Source organism: Pteronotus mesoamericanus, unplaced genomic scaffold (assembly GCF_021234165.1).
Source record: "Pteronotus mesoamericanus isolate MK-2021 breed Mesoamerican mustached bat unplaced genomic scaffold, CSHL_Meso_final contig_25, whole genome shotgun sequence".
NCBI classification, from domain to species: domain Eukaryota; kingdom Metazoa; phylum Chordata; class Mammalia; order Chiroptera; family Mormoopidae; genus Pteronotus; species Pteronotus mesoamericanus.
Window position 1 is genome coordinate 29,279,860 of NW_026555105.1, and position 20,585 is coordinate 29,300,444.

The following is a 20,585-nucleotide window of genomic DNA, read 5'->3' on the forward strand; positions in this document are numbered from 1 at the left end:
AAACGAAATAAGAGAAAAAGAAACTTCTTCCTCATTTTAAGATGTGTGACTTCTATGTGGTCACCTTGCATCATGGCCTAATGTTCTGGTCATTGTCATATTTCTTGCTCTACTTGGGTTGCTTTTCTTATAGTAACTCAACCACTCATCATGTTTCAGAGTGCTGATGCTCCTGAAAATCATTAGGCATCACACTGATCTTCAAGAATAAATTTCTTTTTGTCTTTACATAAAGTCATAAAGAATTGAAAGTAGTTACAGCTTTATATTTTATTATTATTTTTAGCCCCCAAATGAGCTGGTAACATATTACTTTTACTCTGCTTTTATTGTTTGCAAAAGGTCTTTATTGTTTGCAGAGGGCTGTTGCATACAATAACTTATTCAGTGCAACAAATATGAGAAGAGATTGTATCAGTCTTGAACCTTTTAGTTTTCAAGGGTCAGGAAGGCCAATTCAGAATGGCTCATGAAGGCCCTGTCCGGCTAGGTAAGTTGGTTAGAGCATTATCCCAGTACGTCAAAGTTGAGGGTTTAATTCCGGTCAGGGCACATACAAGAATCAACCAGTGGATGCATAAATAAGTGGAACAACAAATCAGTGTTTCTTTTTCTCTTCCTCTCTGTCCCAAATCACTAAATAAAAGTTTTTATACATGGCTTAGTAAAAAGTGAAGGTTTTGGGCTCATGTGCCTGAAAAGTTCAGGATTCGGGTATGGCTTGATTAGAGGTACAAAGAGTATCATAAAGACTGTTTCTCACCATCTTCTGGTTCTGCCTTTTACTGCGTTGGCTTCATTCTCAGTCTGTGTGTGGTAGTTGTTCCTGGTCCTTGAGAAAAAAGAGCAGGCCTCTTCCCGGGCCACCTGTAGGTCATACATCTCTTTGCAGCTCATGAGTTCTGCACTCCAGTTGGCCTGGACTGGGTCACAGGCCCGCTTCCTGTGTCAGGCATGGAGACGAGGCCTCCTGAAAGCATGGACATTGGATGGACAGTGGGCACATGATTCCCTGGAAGAAAATCTGAGTGTCATTTTCAGGAAGTGAATGAGTGTCCACTAGCAAGATATTATTACCATCCTTTTTTCTCATAGTTGAGGAAACTCATGTTCAGAGAAGATAAGTCGCTTACCCAGCTCTCACAATGAAGTAGTGGCAGAGAGGGACCTGGAACCAAGGACCCAGGGACGACTCGGAGTCCTGTACTCTTCCTACCACTCCATCTCTAACCATGACAGCAATGACCCACTGAGCACAGTGGAGAGAACACTGTACAGCGGCCAGGCCTTCTCAGCTCCGTTCTGCCCCTAGCCCCCTAGCTACCTGTGCTGCCTTGGACACTTAGTCCATCAGGTCTCATTCTTCCCAGTCTGTCAAATAGAGACAATACCTGTCTGCCGAATACTCAATAAGACTCTGATGAGATGTGGGGAAAAGGACTTTAATCATGTAAGTTCCCTACAGATGCAAGGCATCCTTTGCCCTCATAAAACCCCACATGGTTTATATAGGCATCAGGTTTTCTTTTCCAGTAATGTCAAGAAAATGTGTTCAGTGCATTCCAGCTTCCCAAGTGTGCTTGATCTACCTCACTGCATTTAAACTTCCCAAACAATCCTGACAGGCTAGATGAGAAACCACCCATCAAGGATGAGAAACTGGCTCTGGGACAAGCAGACGCGGAGTGCCAGAGCTTTCCTCCATCCCCCTCGCCTCTGCTTCACCTTTCAGCCTCTGAGCGTTCACCTGGTTTGATCAGCTCTGGGTATAACATTCTCAGCCGATGTGATCACAAGAAATTCAGAAACAGTCATGTTCAAAATATGACCTAACGCTGTGTATTTTAATACTCTACTATGAACTACCTACTTTTAAAATACTTTGGGTGAATTAGTAATTAATTTTATTTGAATAAAACAGAATTAGAAGAAACTCATGTACATCACCATGAGAAAATAGACTCAACTCTCAGAAGGTAAGGGCTGAGAGGACCACAGTCATTACTACATTAAGTACTACTGTAAGAATAATCTTAATTAGCATTAAAGGGCATTTTTCCCTCTTCTCCCTTTATTGCCTTCTTATCAGGCAGGATGTTCTGCAGTCCTGGAAACAAGAGTCTGGTGGGTTTGTTCCTGTCTAACCTTCCACCTGTGGCTCTTAGTGCTCTAGGAGCACCACACTGGCAGGCAGCGTGGTTGGAGTGAGCTATAATCATGATAGACACATAGGGCTCTTGGAGTGACCAGCAGCCTGATATCATGGACCCAAGGATCTGCCCTTCTCTGTTCCAGTCTAGACTCATGCTGATGTCCCTGGGTCTATAGCCAGGAGCTTCAGAGCAGGCAGGAAGATTTTCCCAGCAGGAGCCATATCTGTCAGATGAGTAGTGGCATTGTCACCCATATTGTTTGTCCATGTTGAATCAGGTCCCTGGGGTGTATTAATAATATTACCTGCTTCACCAAGTTGTTTTGACAGTGACATTGGTAAATACATGAAACAGTGCCTGACACATAGAGACTGGCACACAGTAGCTGATCACATCTCTCCAAATAACGCCTGTTGCAGAGTCATCACTGACTCACCCTCCATTAACTACCTCCTCCGATCCAGCAATTATCCCATCCCTCTGCTCCTTTTTACTGCAGACCCTTCGAAGGTGTTGTCTAGACCTGTGCTGACCAACACTGTAGCCACTGGTCACATTTGGTGATGGAGCGTTTGAAATGTGGCAAGTCAGAAAGGATGTACTGTACATGTAAAATACATACTATTTTCAAAGATTTCAAAGACAGTATAAAAATATAAAATAGCTCAATATTTTTATTGATTACATGTTACAATGACATTTAATATATCAAGTTAATATGTAACTGAAATTTAATTTCACCAGTTTCCTTGTACTTTTTTAATTGGTTTGGATAAAATTTAAAGTTACATGTACCACTCCTGATGCATTTATACCGGATTGTTCTGGTCTCCACTCTGTCTTTGCTTCACTCTTGAAACCATCCCAGGTGAGCTCAGGTTCCAGCACTTCACCAAAAACAGCTTTTGTCAAGTTAACGTCTACTGATCAGTTTCACTTCGAACCAGTCAACAGCATTTGACACAGTTGTCACTTTCAATGAAGCACTTTCTCCTCTTGCCTCTAGGGACCTCCTGTTATCTTGATTTTTTTCTCTTTCCTTAGTAGTCTGCTTTCCTGAACCCTCCCCATTCTCAACTTTCTTTTTTCCTCATCCAAATTCACTCCCTGTGTAGCTCGTTTTGACCGATGCCTTTAAATACCATCTCGGTGGACTTCCCAGCTTTGTGTCTAGACCTCTAGACACAGCCTAGACCTCTCTCGTCCTGCAGCCTGTATCTTAACTGCCTCCTCAGCCCCTCCATATGCAGGAGGACTCTTAAAGTGTACATATCTAGAATTGATTTCTTGGTTCCTCTTCCCCAGCCCTTCCCCTCTCCCTGTTTCCTGTATTAGTGAAGGGTAACTTTCAAATAAAACCATAAATGTTGGAATCATCCTTGACTTTTTTCTTCCTCTTATCTCTTATATTTAATCTATCAGCACATTCTTTTGGGTCTCCCTTTAAATTTTATTTCTAATGTAACCACTTCTCTACCCCCTGCCTCCTCCAAGACCCATCCATCATCTCTGAGTGGACTGTTGCAGTAGTCTCATCACTGGTCTCTCTGCTTCCACCTTGTCCTACTAAACCCAAGAGAATCCTCTTTTTCTTTTTTATTGAATTTATTTAGGTGACATTGGTTAGTAAAACTATATGTTTCAGGTGTACAATCTTATGATACATTATCTGTATACTGTATGTTTACCACCCCAAGCCAAGTGTCTTTCCATCACCATTTATTCCCCTTATACCTTCTTTTACCTCCCCCATACCCACCTTTCCCTCTGGTGAACACCACCCTGTTGTCTATGTCTATGAGGTTTGTTGCTTTTTTTTTTCCTGAATCCCTTCACCTTTTTCACCCAGTACCACAACACCCCTCCCCTCTGACAACTGTCAGTCTGTTCTCTATCTATGAGTCTGTTTCTATTTTGTTAGTTTATTTTGGTCATTAGATTCTACATAAGAGTGAAATCATATAGTATTTGTCTTTCTCTGACTGGCTTATTTCACTTAGCATAACACTCTCCAGGTTCATCCGTGCTATCACAAAAGGTAAGATTTCCTTCTTTTTTTATGGCTGAGTGGGATTTCATTGTATAAATGTACCACAGATTTTTTACCCACTCATCTACTGATAGGTACAGGAGCAGCTTCCAAATCTTGGTTATTGTACATGGTGCTGCAATGAACATAGGGCTGCGCATATTCTTTTGGATCAGTGTTTTGAGTTTCTTTGAATATATTCCCAGAAGTGAAATCACTGGGTCATTAGACAATTCCATTTGTAATTTTTTTGGGGGGGCTACAAAATATTTTATTTTTAACTTGTTAAATGGGCAGATACAATGACTTCGGCCAATCTGATTAACAACAAAATAATTTTATCTAAATTGAATAATTTATTGCTGGTTTGAGCCTTTCCTTGTTTTACACTTAAGTAGAATTTATACTGTTTCCATAAACAGCAGATATCAATATTTAAAGGAATTAATAGTGACCTATTCAATAAGGCAGTCATCTTGGTAACAAAGTTTTATTGAAATCTTACATAACTTAGGCTTTATAAAAAACCAACATAATTGAAAAATGGGTTCTCCCTCTAAAGCTTTAATAAGTATCCAAAGCTTGAAATTGTTTAAATTTAAAAGCAAACAAATAAAAACAAAACCCCTGCAGCAGATCCTTCTGAAATACTTAAAAACAAAAAAACTAAATGAGCTTAATCTTTACAAAAGTTATTTTAGCTCAAAAGCTATAAAATCAAAGTTATCTTAATTCTACAAAGAAGAGAGGAAGTCTTCATGCCACCATTTCTTTAGAACCCCATCTTTTTCATCAAATTTGGCCACAAATTTCCATGTGCCCTTGTTTTCAGCGGATTCCTCTTGCAGGAGAGGCCAAGTACAAACATGGAAGAGTAACTGCCTACCTAAGCAAGTAGGAAAGTGTTCCATAATAGTGTGCAAAGAACATAGAGTTCTGGATTAATCTCTGGAACTCGATCTGGACTGTGACCTTGACTTTAAGTGGGATCTAGAATGGGATCCTGAAGCTCTTTTTGGTGGAGGGGACACAGAATGAATTTTTGAGGGTGGAGCAGGTAGAGGAGAATTGGAATGAGACCTGATCCTTGATCTAGACTTTGACTTTATATCACCCTTTCCATTTTCTTTGGGGGAATGAGATCGAGAACGAGACCTGCTTTGAGATTTCTCATACTCATCCTTAGATCTGCTTCGAGAGCGTGAACGGGAGCCTCGATCAGACTTGGGCTTCAATTTGCTCTTTGATCTAGATTTTCTGCCTTTTGACCGAGAACGTGATCGATCTTTGCTCCGAGATCTGGATCAGGAGTGACTTTTTGAGATACTTCGTGATCTACTGGGGCTGCTCCTGCGACTCCTACTTCATGACCTCCTTCTAGACCGTGACCTTGACCTGCTTCCAGAGTAAGACCGCCTATGGTTTGATCGTGCTTTATCTTCAATGAGCCTAATATTTCTGCCATTTATTTCTGTACAATCTAGTTTATCCAAAGCACGCTTCATGTCCGAGTTGGAGCAAAACTCAATTACTCCTTCGTTTGTGCGTTCTGTGTGAGCATCCGCGTAGGTTACTTCGCCTGCTTGTCTCATGAAATCCTTTAAATCTTGCCAGCTGCAGCAACTAGAAAGATTTTCTACAATAAGACTGAATTCTGTACAAACAGGTGGTCCATATTTGTCTCTGCCAGAAGTTCTCCGACTGCTGTATCCACCTCCACCACTGGGGCTTCCATAGCTCTAACTGTCGCGATCGTGGCGCGGTCCCCGTGCATGTTCCCCGATGGCGCGCTCGCCACAGAGATCCTTGCGGTTCAGCTCCTAAACGGCGTCGTCGGCGTCGCGGGAGTCCTTGAACAACACGAAGCCGTACCCATTTTTAAGATGTATTTCGAGGAGGCGGCCATAGCCACTGAAAAATCGCTGAATGTCCTTCTCCGTGACGTGGTAGCTAAGGCGTCCTATGTAGACGCGTGGCATGTCCATGGCGGGCGAGGGCCCGAGGGCTGGCTGTGGAAAGGTGGACCGTAAGGCAGAAGCTGCGGTCTGGGTGCGGGGACGCCAAGAGCCCGAACACACGCCTTTCACAGGAGCGGCAGCCAAGTCCAGCCACAAAATCCCATTTTTAATTTTTTGAAGAAGCTCCACACTGTTTTCCACAGTGGCTGCCCCAGTCTGCATTCCCACCATTAGTGCCCCAGAGTTCCCTTTCTTCCACATCCTTGCCAGCACGTGTTTGTTGATTTGTTGATGATTGCCATTTTGCCATGTGTGAGGTGATACCTCATTGTGGGGTTTTTGTTCCTTTTTTTAATTTATTTGGTTCAAGTACAGTTGGGGTTTTATTCTTTTATTATATTTTTCCCATTACTGTTTCTCCCCCTTATATCCCATCTCACCGGCAGTCACTGCACTGTTGTCTATGTCCATGAGTCCTTTTTCATTTTTGCTCAGTCCCCATACCCCCTAAACCCAGAGCTGTTAGCCTTCTCTCTATCTGTGCATCTGCCTCCACTTTGTATGTTTGTCAGTTTGTTCATTTGATTGCACATATGTGTGAAATCATGTGGTATTTGTCTTTCTCTGACTGACTTATTTCACTTAGCATAATGTTTTTCAGGTCCATCCATGCTGTCGCAATGGTAAACTTTTCTTTTTTCACGGCCAAGTAGTGTTCCATTGTGTAAACGTACCATAGTTGTTTTATCCACTCATCTACCAATGGACACTTGGGCTGCTTCCAAATCTTGGCTATTATAAATAAAGCTGCCATGAACATAGGGGTGCTTATGTTCTTTCAAATTATGTTTTGGGTTTCATCATATAAATTCCCAGAAGTGGAACTGCTGGGTCATAAGGCAGTTCCATTTTTAATTTTTTAAGGTTTCTCCACACTGCTTTCCACAGTGGTTATACCAATCTGCAGTCCCAACAGTGCAAAAGTGTTCCCCTTTCTCTACATCCTCACCAGCACTTGTTGTTTGTTGATTTATTAATGATAGCCATTAGCCATTCTGAGCAGTGTGAGGTGATACCTCATTGTGGTTTTAATTTTAATTTCTCTGATGATTAATGACATTGAACATCTTTTCATAGGTCTATTGGACATTTATATGTCCTCTTTGGAGAAATGTCTGTTCAGGTCCTTTGCCCATTTTTTAATTGGTTTGTTTGGGGGATTTGTTTGTTTTGGTGTTGAGTCTTCTAAGTTCTTCTTAAGTTTTGGATATTAACCCCTTACTAGATATATCCTTGGTGAATATATTCTCCCATTCTGTGGGTTGTCTTTTTGTTTTGTAGATGAATTCCTTTGCTTTACAAAAACTTTTTAGTTTTATGTAAACCTATTTGTTTATTTTTTTCTTTTGTTTCCCTTGCCCAAGGTGATATATGAGAAAAAGAAAAATATTGCTACAAGAAATGTCCAAGGTTCTGCTGCCTATATTTTGTTCTAGTATTTTTATGATTATAAGTCTAACATTTAAATTTTTAATCCATTTTGAGTTTATTTTTATGTATGGTATAAGAAGGTGGTCTAGCTCTGACCAACATGGCTCAGTGGGTTGAGCGTTGTACCACAAAACCAAAGGTCACTGGTTCAGTTTCTGGTCAGGGCACATGCCTGGGTTGCGGGCCTTGTCCCCAGTTGGGGTCCGTGCAAGAAGCAACCGACTGATATTTCTCTCCCTCTCTTTCTCCTTCCCTTCCTTTGTCTCTAAAATAAATAAAGTTTAAAACAATTTTTTAAAAAAGAAAGTGGTCTAGTTTCATTTTTTTGCACATATCTGGCCAGTTTTCCCAACAACATTTATTCAATGGGCTATATTTACCCCATGGTATGTTTCTGCCTCCTTTGTCAAATATTAACAAACTCTAAAGCTATGGGTTTATTTCTGGGTCCTCTATTCTGTTCCATTGATCTATATGTCTTTTATGCCAGTACCATGCTGTTTTGATTACTATGGCCTCGTAGTATTGTTTCATATCAAGTAGTGTGATTCCTCCAACTTTGTCTTTTTTTTCTCAAGGTTACTGAGGCTATTCAGGGTCTTTTGTGGTCCCATATACATGTTTAGACTATTTGGCCTAGTTTTGTGAAATGCACCATTGGTATCTTGATAGGAATTGTGCACAATCTATAGATTGCTTGAGGTTGCATGGACATTTTAATGAAGTTAATTCTTCCTATCCATGAACACGGTATATGCTTTCACTTATTTGTGTTTCATTCAACTTTTTTCTTCAGTTTCTTCTAATTTTCTGAGCATAGGTCTTTTACATCCTTGGTTAGATTTATTCCTTGTTGTGTTTTTCATTTTTTTTGTTGTCGTCTTTTGTTGTTTTTTTTTTTGAAGCAGTTGTGGGATTGTTTTCTTAGCCAAGATGATCCACTTAAAATGTCAAATCCCATTTCTTCTTGGAAACTTCCAAAGAATAATAAACTTCTTCACAATCAAATATGCGTTCCTTAAAAAAAAACTATACACAATTTGTTGCCTCCACAACCACCAATGCGCACACGGGTATGTACACACACACTCACATCCTTCTTACCTGCCCACTGACCCCTTTCTCTGATTTGCCTTCCTGTTCCTCCCCATTTGCAGGCAGTGTCTGTTCTCAGAGCCTCAGTGCTCATGCTTCTCGCTGCCTGAAATGCTCTTACATGTATTTTTACTTGGTTTGTTCTCCACTCAGGTCTCTGGGCAAAGCTCACCTTGTTTACCAGAGGCTTCCCTGTCATGTTTAAAACAGCACCCCTTCTATCGTTTAGACATTTATATTTCTTAATAACATTACCTAACTTAGGCTTGTTTGTTTCTTGTCCTCCCCATTGGGATGGAGTCTTTATGAGAGCAAAGACAATTTCTGTGGGTCCATGTCTTTTTCCACAAGGTCCTCAAACAATGCCTAGTACAGCCCTGACCTGTGTGGCTAAGTTGCTTGGGGGTCATCCTGCAAGCAAAAGGTCGCCCATTTAATTTCTGATCAGGGCAACATGCCTGGGTTTCATGTTCAGTCCCAGGTCAGGGTGCATACAAGAGGCAGTCGATCGATGTTTCTCACATAGGTGTTTTTTTTCCCCTCTCTTTCTCCCTCCCTTCCTCTCTCTCTAAACCTAAATAAATAACATTTAAAAAAAAAAAAAAAAACATTCCTGGTACAGAATTCAGTGATTCTGCTGGACCCTGCTCAGTTACCACTTCCTTGCTCCTTTAGGACAGAAGTTTATTAACTCTGCTGGGTATCAGAATCACTGGGGCGCTTGCCTAAAATGCACATGCCCTGATGACCGCACCCCCAGAGAAGCAAACACAGTACATTCTGGGGGGAGAATCCAGAACATTTTTTAACAAGCCCCCCACTTGATTTTGATGCCTGAGATAACCACCACACTTTGCAAATGCTGCCTCAGTGTGTGTCCTGGCTTATCTTTGTTTATGTTTCTCTGCTCTGTTGAGTATTGTTTTCATGTGTACCAGCAGTTATTGAGTTACCTGGGAACCTACATATAGATCTCCTAGCCCCACCCCAGATTTTTTTAATCAGAACTTCCAGGGATAGGACCTGGGAATCTATACTTTTGAAAACTTCCCTCAGTGCCTCTAATACTGAGTCTCTGATAGACAGTCTTCTCACTAGCCTTTGGGAATCCAAGCTATGTTTTAGACTCCTTAAAGAAGTAAGACACTCGACAGCAGGTGCTTTTTATGTCTTTCTAGTGCAGCTTCTCTCCCTATCCCACATTAATCCAACAGTGTCCTGTTAAAAAACCATATTCAGTAAGTCACTGCAGACTCAATGCCTGGATTTATCCACAATTTCAACTTGCCTTTGTAACTTGAACATTAATCAGTATTTATACCTACATTTCAGTCTAGCTCATTGTCTGACTAGAGGCAGGAAGTGAGTCTTAGTTGCCCAGCTAATTCTGGTGAGGGCTCTCTTTGTAGTCCCTTCTGTCCAAAAATTGTAAAAGTGTTTCCCACATCAGACCAAATAGCATTGGGGTCATGTTAGCCATCATCATACTCAGACTCCAGCCTACTCGACCTCCCCCATTGAATCTGTACTGGAGCACATGTCCTTTACTGTCCTCGACCTTAGGACACCTCCGTGGTCTCCACATCATCCCGGGGGGTGGGAATAAGGCCTGAGCCCTTGTCTGACAGCCTGCATGGTTTGCTCAAACTGCCAAGGAGGGTATCCCCCAGGTTAGAGTCCTCTATGTCTATATCTAGACATTTTCTACAAGTGGAAAGTTTTAAAACTAAAATCCTCAGAGTATTACCAAAAATAAAAATGAATAAATTGGGGAGGCGGAGAAGGTGACCAGGAAATGATATTTGCAGAATTTTATCCCTTGGCATACTCAGAGGTAGCTTCCAGGTTGTGAAGAATCATTTATACAGGCCCAAATAGGTCATGTTAGGTAACCTATTTCTTAAATACCCATGGGCTACTCGCTCTGGACATTGGATGGCCAACTGGTAGCCTTTTTAATTATGTTGAGTTTTTCTGTATTCTTTGCAGAAGATATCAGGGCAGAATCTAAAAAGGAGTAGTGTCATCCAGGTATGCCTGAGAGGCCCTGAAAACCCAACACACACTGTCTGTCTGCACCTGAGAGTGTTGCCTTTGGATAAGCCATGGATTGCATTTTGATGCCATATGTGAGAAGCCATTTGTAATCAGAACGACTCCCCTGGGAAATCCTGTTCCCAGGTGGCAGCTGCTTCCTCTGGAGAACTTGTGTGGGGTTACCAGAGGCTGTGATTTAGTGACAAAGGGTACTGAATTGACCCTAGAAATGTAGGAATGAGAGATTTCTAATGAGATCTGACAGTTCAAGGGCTGAAGAAAGAGTCTAATCTTTTTTTTTCCCCTGCCCACCCAGTTTCCATACAAATGTAAATATGCCTCCTTCAACAAATTGCCAAATGTGGTTTTAATTTGTGAGCAGGAGACCCCGCGTTGCCTTGTTTCTTTCTCTTTGCTTTTTCTTTCTTTCTTTCTTTCTTTCTTTCTTTTTTTTTTTTTTGAAAATGAAGTCACAGGTTTTGCACTTTTTGAACTGGACATTTCTTTCTGTCACTCCATCACATTTTCTGTCATCCTTTTTCCTCCAAGGACCTTTTCCCCCATTGTTTGTTGTCAAAGGAATTTGGGATGAGAGTGGATTGGTCTGTCTCTTAAAGAAGTTTTTTAAGTTCCCATAGGAAACACATAGTGCTCTTTGAGTTTAAAAGTAAATAAATAAGGATCATGATTAAATCCAATATGAGATTAGAAGTGTCACTATCACGGCATCCTACTTTCTGTGGTCTCCACAGTATCCATTGTTATTTATGACTCTGTCTGCCTTCCATTGTGGACTTCTTCCAGCCTTGGGGAATTTACATCATTCCTAATAGCAAAAGGCTTTCTGGTTCCCACAGAGTTGTTCAAAGCCTGACTCATGCTCCTTATGTTAATTGTTCAGCTCTGAAAATACAGCACTTACAGGGTGTGGTTGTGAGGGGGAAATCTACTGTACTTATAGGGCATGTTTAGAAGTGTTTCACACATAAATCTCAATCTCTCTCAGTCGTTCTCATTTAACTTTTCAACTGTAACTCTTTTTGGTTAACTGGTAAGTCTTAGAGGGGGGAAAAGGGAGAAGCATCAAAATGCAGTATCACCCAATAAAACCTGTAATATTTCATTCACTAACTCTAAAAACTGATGTAGATTGTAACTAGATATGATTTCGGGTAACGCCGGTCGGGGTCTGAAACCATAGGCAGGGCAGTGATGGAATGCGGGACCCCCAGGAGTATTGATGGCTCTCCCAGACCCCTAGGGCTGTCATTCATTCCAGTGTAAGTCTAAAGCAACTGGTCCTGTGGCAGCAGCATTTTACTGTGGAATTTGACGGGGAAATGTACTTGGTGTCCTAGAAAATGAGAGAGGTTAACGCTTTGTCTGGATTATCTGTTTGCTAACAAAAAGGAAGCAATTCCAAAGTATGAAATGGGTCAACATTGGTGAAGGTTGGGAGATTTGTACATTTTATAATTTCTTCTTAATGATGTCTTCACAAGAACATATCAGGATAGGTAGACAAGTAATCTATGAATTGTATAAAACCATGGTAATGCTGTTCATTTAAGAAAAAAACAAAACAAAACACTGCCCGGTTTTTAGTAGCCAAGATTCTCAAACTCCAGTTTTTAAAGTACCAGTATTAGAAGGCTTAACTCGTGAAGTATTCTTGAGTATTGCAAAGGTAATATTTTGTATTTTTGTAGCAAGGGGAAATGTGGAGCATTCTTAGGATAATCAGGGTACAGACCACTGTACCATCAGACCTCTGAAAGATCAAAGCTGACAAACATGCTGCTGCCTGGCACCGACATTCTGGGCTTCAGCACAGCCTGGGCCTCAGAGAGACCATGTATTGGCCAAGAGTTACCCAGGTGGTTTGGAATCACCATCCCTTCCATTACAGTCTTGTATATGTTTGTGATGCATATTAATGTATGAAGTGTGTGGGTTGGGAAGTGACAATTTACCAAAAAGTTCTAGATTTTAAAATATCAAGATAGCCTAACACTAAGCAATTTCATCTTGTCCTCACAAAAATAAATCTGTTCACTGGGACATTTAGAGTGTCACTGCTTTCTCTCATGTTCAGCTAATAGACTTTTCTATTTGAACCTTTGTTATCTTTTGGAGTAGACGGAAAGAGCTCTCCATGGAGCCTCTGATTATTTTGCTGAGTGTGCAGAGAGCCCACTTCCTCCCAGTGCAAAGCTCAAGAGAAATGCCCTGAAAGAAACGTAGGTCCAATGTGTTTCCTTTTTCTCATTTTTGACTGCCTATACATATAGATACATAACAAGAAATCTAGAATTCAACAAGAGTACATGGAACTTAATCACGGCCCCCCTGGCTCTGAGCCTACTTTAAAGACACAGACTTCCACCTCCCTCTCTTTCTCTTGCTTTCTGGACAACAGGAATCAAGCCCTTGCTTCACAGGTGTGTTGCAAGGAGCACTTAATTACAAGCCATGAAGATGAAAAGCACCTGTTGGTTTTGTGTTTCATACAACTTGCAGAGTGACTACAGGCAGATCTCAAAAAATACGTTTCTAAGATGCTTGTTTCCAACCCTAACATAATTATGATAATCCTCATGTCCCTGATAGCAACAGTAAGAACATGAATCTATATATTTCTGTCCAGACTAAAGCTTATCCAAAATAAATATTTCAGTTTCATTGTTTTGAGTTTGGTGGTTTAAGAAATTTCTTGCCATTCGCAAGCCTGCAAATATACACCCAAGTCAGAATCTCTAGTTTCTAAGTCTTCCCCCAATGCACTTATCCTGCCCCTCAGAGTAATTTTCTACTAGAGGGAAGTTTGCATCATCTGCTGTATATGCTGTAGAAAAGGGTTTTGTATATATACACACTCTCTTGTGTCTGCCATGTTTCTACTTTCTTGGGTACTCTCTGGAAATTTTCCCAGAATATTTCAAGTTATAGTAACTGAATCCTCTTTTCAATAGTTAATGAACAAGCCTCACACCAACTAAATGGTGATTATATTTGAGTAATACCTTGAAATGGCCTGAGAGAAATTCCAGAAGATTAGTCTTTACTTACAAATAGAGATTGTGTATATCTCTGTGTATACATAAACATGTTTTTGTACACATACACACAGAGACACATAAATATAGCTTCTGCTTTGGATGTATTTGAGCATTTACTTCTGGGGGAAAAAATCAGTATATCAAGTTGACCCTTACAATATGAAATGAATACTTGTCTGTCTTTGTTAAAATATGAACTCCATTAATAAACTAGTGATCAGTAAATAAAGTGTTGTCCAGTGTATCCCAGTGTGTTGGAAAATGAGAGCCCTGTTTCTTGAAGCAGTCTGCATTTCAATGTACACTTGGGGATTTTTCTAGATCTGCCAGGGAGATAGGGAAAAGGGAGTGTAGTGCATGCTTTCTTTTTTCAGGTATAGGAGATGTGGTAAGGGGAATTTGGAGGAAGCCATAACATTACAACATTACAAAACAAAACAAAAAAAATTTCTTTTTTTAGTGTGAAAAGAGCTGAAACAAAAAGCAGCATCGTGAACAAATCACAGAGCAGCAGGGACACTGTGGGAACAAATAGTGACTCAGTGATTGCAGAGATGGCAGTGAGAAGAGGAGGCAGTCAGGCTTCATCCAGTGCCCCACCGGAGTCCACGGGACAAGCAAAGGATTACATAAAGGCAGCTGAGAGCCACTGGGGGCTTCCTGTTCAAAAGCTGGAAAATGTTCATCAGGCTCAGCCAGAAGACGCTAGCAGCCAGCGAAAACCTCATCCTGGGGAGTGGTTAGAGACAGGGCTTCTAAGCGGGAGCCCTGTCTGGAGCTGTGAGTCAGCACCACCACGTCCAAAACAAAGTCCACGAGGGGCCAGAGCACAACAGAAACGCAGGAACTGTGGCTCTGTGGAAGACTTCGACCACCACAAGAGAGTTTCTTTTGGAAGTGATCGATTAGTCCTGAGAGAAATAATAGTGGAAAAAAGCAAAGCTGTCAGAATTTTACCAACTTCAGAGCTGTCAGATCCGGGGTTACTTTTGAAACAAGATTTGGCGAAAACCATGTCTAATGAAGAGTTGCATGTTTTGGAAAATCTCTCCTCCAGACATCTTATGAAAAATAAGCCAGGGCAGGCAAAGCAAACCGGCTCAGCCACAAACACTGCAAGATTAGCTACAATTCATGGCAGTCCAACCAAGAAAAGGAAGAAATACGAAAGAGGCCACTAACTTACTAATAAAGAGGATTGCAGAGTTGAGGTTGCGAGATATGGTGGCCAAACCTATGAAAAATGAGACGTGTGTGTAGATATTGTGATTTCAAAGGAATTAGAATGATTTTTTTAATAGAAAAATATGTCTCTGTGTTAGGGTTAGCTTTCAAAAAAGTCGCCTTCAGGAGCCTATACAAGGTCTGTCCAGAAAGTATCCCTTTATGTAATATGAAATATAGAGAGATTTATAGAAGAAGATACAAGATACAAAAAACATTGTACATAGGACAGTGGCCCATCAGTCCCCTTCAAAATAGGCATCTTGGGACCTCACACAGTTCTCTTACACAGTCGACCTCACACAGTCGCCATCAGCTGCCCTGTCGTATTTTCCTGAATCTTAGCCACTGTCTGAAATCTCTTTCCTTTCAAAGGTGATTTTAGTTTTGGGAAAAACCAGAAATCACAGGACACCAAATCTGGGCTGTAGGGGGCTGAGTCACCTGGGTGATTGGATGTTTTGCAAAAAAACTGCAGAAGACATGATGCATGAGCGGATGTGTTGTTGCAATGAATCTGCCAATCACCAGCTGCCCATTGCTGTGGCCCTCTGAATCACCTGAGTAGTTTCCACAGAGAAATGTTCAAGGTTAACACGAGATTTGATGCAGATTCATTGCTCTACTCTCTCAGTCATTTTGAATGTGACGGCCGCAGTACACATGCTCACTCAATGACATCTACTGCCCCCACTGACTAATACAGTGAAGGCGTCATTGTTCATGCATGTGCACTCCAGTCCATTCTCCTTGGCTGCTTGGTTACATTGATGTTGCACAAACAATTCTTGTTATATTAGCAATGGCTGGACTTTTTCCAGACAGACCTTGTATGTTTGTTCTAACAACATTGCGACTTTCTCAACGTGCTTTATAACTGCCTTCAGAAAATTATTTTAATGATAAACATCCATTCACTTTGTCAGGAGTGACACCATTCATGAAGAACTGCATGAAGGAACCAACCACATGTCTCCTGGGTACATATCTGTGCAGACCATTCAATGGCCATGTAAAGACAGTGCCACAGTGCTGCAGTTCAGTTGCAGGGGTAAATTTATTCTCCTGCACCAGCATCATTGTCTGTAAATGTATTAGAAATGTAGAGTTTGGGCCCCACCCCAGACCTACTGAATGAGAACTGAGTGATTCTAAAACATACTCAAGTTCGAGACCAACCATACTAATTAGACACTCTCTAGTGTTTATTTCCTCCAGCATGGCTTATCAGCTGGGGCCACATGTGGGCACACACCCTCGTGTTCCCTCAAACTTGTAAAGCACATGAATTCAGTGTATGAGTCACTCTGTTCCGAGGTTCTTTAGTATGGTAGACAAAACACCCAGAGAGCTGTTACTTACCCTAAGAATCACAATACCTTTCACATATACCAGAAATTTGACCCACGACTAGAGAGCATGGCAGAGGCTTGTTCTTGCTTATAGCTCAGGCCTATCCTTGTCCCTACCTCTGAGATTTTGGTTAGGTTCAGGATGGCTGGAATCCAAGGGGAACTTGGTGACCAGAGTCTCCAGTTTTCCATTTGAAAGGCTTCATGGGCAGATTAAATTTAAAGCAGGAGTCTTAGATTTGCAGTATCACCCAGTGGCCTTATCTCTAGTAGGCTTGCTGAAATGTCATGTAGTGAATCATAGCAATGACTTATTTTGGATGGACACCCTCTAAAGATTTCCTTAACTCAGTTTCATTCTAAAATAGGAAGAAATCATCTTCAAAGGCCACCCATCAGTTATCTCTCTCTCTCTCTTTTTTTTTTCCCCCAAATTGGGTGGTCCTTTGAAGTAGCACCTCCCTTATAACAAGGAAAATCAAGTGTATTCCTGAAAGTGTTGAAGTTAGCAGAAAAATAACCCAGAAAAAGCCCAACGAAATATAAGAACATGGAAACAGTGTAAACTGATGCTTAAAACTAATTAGTGGCTTCTCCCAGCTCACTCTGTCCTTCCCCATGTCTTCTTCCCCCACTTATATTGTAGTATAAGACTCATTAAGATGCAACCATATTTCAGGGCAGCATTTTAGGTCATGAAAGTCAGTCTTGGTCACCATGCCTGTCCATGAATGTACATGCTATTCCTTTGATGTTCCAAACTCTTCCTGGAAGCCCATCTCCTTCCTGCAGTCCCAGCCTCATCACCCCCACTGGGAACATGGCTTTACCCACTAGCATTGTTTCTTTGTCCAGCCTAACATTTTCCCTCCCTTCAACTGATTCCAGTGAACAGATTCTATAGGAGAAGAGGGAACCCAACATAATTCTGCTCATCCAGTAGAGGTTGACTGCACAGAATGGAAACCTCCTGAGGAAGTGGTAGAACATGGATTTCTACGGCCCACCTGGGCCCCTCTCTAAGAGGGGGACAGTGTTCTAGGTGTGCTCTTCACTGAAGACAGGACCACTGTGTGTCATTGTGTCTTCTTCAACAGAAACAGTTATTGGAACAGTTTAAACACAAATACCACAATGATAAGCCAAAAAACAATAAGTTTCCTGGAAGAGTCTAGAATAAAGACAGACATTCCAGGGCAATAGATGCTGCCTGCTGCAGAACTAGAAGGTGAGGTTTGAACTGGAGGCAACAGGGAAAGGTTTTTTTAAGAAGTTTTTATTTCATTAGTTAACCTGGGCATGATGGTTAAAGCCAATTTCTAACTTTTAATGATTTTCTTTCAAGAAAAGCCTTGGCTTTAGAGTTTGATGTATTTGTGGAAATGACAATTACTGTGATGTAAGAGGGAAAATAGTACCATTGGTTGCAGATTGGCACGGTCTTTCTCACAGCCATCCTGCGCACAGGATTTTAACAGGATTAGTGGACGGAACAGCTCTCCGCTTCCGCACCATGGCATGTGTTTGAGGAATTTTGCCTTTAAGCATTTTCCTTCCACATGTCTGAAACACCCCTGGATCTCTTGTTACTTGAGTCATTATGTGATTCTTTGGATATTTGGAAGTACAAAAGGGAAAATGGCTGCCAGGGGTTTTTTTGGGTGTTTTTTTTTTTTTTTTTTTTGTGGCTTATTGGGTGAAGAGTTCTCTACTGCTGGGAGTGGTGTGTGTTTTGATATTTTTAATAATCTTAGTAATTCAGAAACTGAAAAATCTGAAACCCTGTCACTATACTTAGTCAAAAAGGAACAAGTTCTTCAACCACTTAATAACCCAAATTAAATGTATAGTCAAGCCCCAGTAACTCTGATGATGCTTAGAAGAAATGTGGATCCACTTTAATGAATGTTACAACTTTGAACTCCTTAACTTTCTCAGTGCTGTGGCTTCTAAGTCACCTCTGTGTGCTTTCAAATGACTTTTTAATAGATGGGTGTTGGGTTTTGCTATGTTATTTTTGTTTGTTTATTTGTTTTATGTCTTTTAACAAGAAATGTCTGAGAACAGTCAGTGTGATTTTTCTTACACATTTTCTTTAGTTTGCCACGGGAGGTTAACTGTCATCCAGTTATGCACATAAATTGTTAAATGCAAAGGAACAAATACTTGGTGAGAGAGGAGTGAGTGCTGCAGCTTTTTTTGTTCACTTGTTTAATATGGAAAAAGTAGGAAAATATTTCTCATTCTATAAAAAGCAAGAGTCACAAAAACCCTCTATTTTGATTTCTGGAGAGTATAGTTAGTCTCTGAATGAGATATCTCAAGACATATTTTGGGGACAACAGTGAGATCACAGTTGTTTGTTTCTGGTGTCACGTTTGGACTTCGCGTAAATTGTGCATATGGGTGGCCTTTGATCTCAGAAAGAGCTCGCCGGGGCGGAGCAGGGAAGGAAAGGAAAGCGCTGTGCCAGGAGGATGGCCTGGGACCAGTGTCCCTGCACTTAGCATCCTCGAGTTCCTCTTGGCAGGCCCCACTGTGATATTTCCACAAAATTCCAGTGAGTGGCCCTCCTTTTGAGGTAACAAACGGCTTTCCTAACAGCCAGAAATTCTCAATTCAGCGAGCTCTGACTTGAATACGGAAGTCATTCTGATTTCTCCTTGTCTCCTATGAGGAAATGTCCATGCTTGGTCTGTTAAGGCGAGAGTTTATTCCTTGTTATTGAAACACGAATGAATTGAAACATGTTGGAGCAAGTAAAAAATCGAAATTAAGCTGATTCCCGGTAAATGGTTTAAAGCCTTCCTTAGTACAAAATAAATTAAGCATTGTAAAATGAAGTTAATTCAGCTAATTACTCAGAAGTCTAACCATATATATTATTGGTATTACAATTTAATGACATAATTAAATCCTTAAAAATCTGCTGAACTCCCTCTAATTTGGTTTCTGTATTCACTTAACTAGACAAGGAATCAACTATATGGCAATTTATTTAGCAGAGGGGAGTTGAATGTGAAGTTATTGCCTTTAATTGTCAAAAACTACTCAGTACTGGGCTTGAAATTATTTACATTTAAATGCAGTAAGTGTCATTATACAGCATAATGTTACCATGTGTTACCTTATAATTGCCATTAGTTGCTTATCAAAAATCTTAATTCTTTAATTAAGCAAATATCAATAAAACCATACATTTGACCCCAAAGCATCTGATCAGGGGACTGTAGGTATGGATTTGTCAGATCCCCAGAATAACTTTCTTCAGTCAAGTTAGAAAGCCAGCCCTGGCCAGTGTGGCTCTCAGTTGGCTGGAGCGTGGTCCTGTATACTCAAAGTTCACTGATTCAATCCCCAGGCAGGGTCCATACCTAGGTTACAGTTTTGATCCCCTGACAGGGCCTGTACCAGGAGTCAACCAATTGATGTTTGTCTGTCTGCCTGTCTGCCTTCCTCCCTCCCTCCCTCCCTCCCTCCCTCCCTGCCTTCCTCCATCTCCTCCTCCCTCTCTCTCTAAAGTGAATAAATAAATTTTTAAAGCCAAATACTACAGTAATCACCAAGAGAGCTCTGTTTAAATGTTGGCCTTGTCCTCTCATTTGTTTAAACTATTTAAATAGTTGTACATGCCTAGAGGATAAATTAGTATGTAGTAGAAATGAACCTGTTTTATGAATAAAAATAAAAGTTGTTGAAAAAATTAAATTAGTGTATATCACTTTTCTTCAAAACAAGTGAATGAAACCCAAGGAATGTACATCTAAAATGCCCTTTCCTGAACATGCTGTTTAAAATTATATTCCATTTGTTAGAGACTTTTTCCTTCCTCCTTGAAGCAATTCTGAGGTTTTGAATACTGTGTTAAAATAATCAAAGAGCTCTGCATTTGAATAATTGGTCCTAAAGATTTAGGTTTGAAAAACCCTGTGTGGGATGTTGTGATTAAATTGGCCAGTAAGATTTTGGGGTGGTCTTTACAATGCAGATATTTCCCACTTCTGCTCCCAATCATGAGCTAAGATAGACTCCTCTTGTGAGGGGTTAAAGAATGCGACCTTGATTCCTTTCCAGAGACTCTGGACATTTCCCAAGTGGATTCATTCCCATTTTTTAAGTGGATCTAGTCCTTATTCAGCACTGAATGAAGTCTTAGGCCGACTCTCTCTGCACTTACTTTTATGACA

The 20,585-nt window shown here is 40.8% G+C and overlaps 1 protein-coding gene and 1 pseudogene across 2 annotated transcripts in view; one reads left to right on the forward strand and one right to left on the reverse strand.

Moving 5' to 3' along the window:
- Positions 1-15,033, forward strand: part of SLX4IP (SLX4 interacting protein) — a 210,141-nt gene extending 195,108 nt beyond the window's left edge. Inside the window, exons 7-8 of one of the 2 annotated variants that reach the window (XM_054574056.1) lie at positions 12,903-13,003; positions 14,283-15,033. In XM_054574056.1, coding sequence (XP_054430031.1) covers positions 12,903-13,003; positions 14,283-15,003 — 822 coding nt within the window. In that variant the 3' untranslated portion in view covers positions 15,004-15,033. The remainder of the gene's footprint in view (positions 1-12,902; positions 13,004-14,282) is intronic. The other variant, XM_054574055.1, reaches the window with a different exon arrangement.
- Positions 5,034-6,167, reverse strand: LOC129070866 (serine/arginine-rich splicing factor 6-like; annotated as a pseudogene).
- Positions 15,034-20,585: the final 5,552 nt, after the last annotated feature.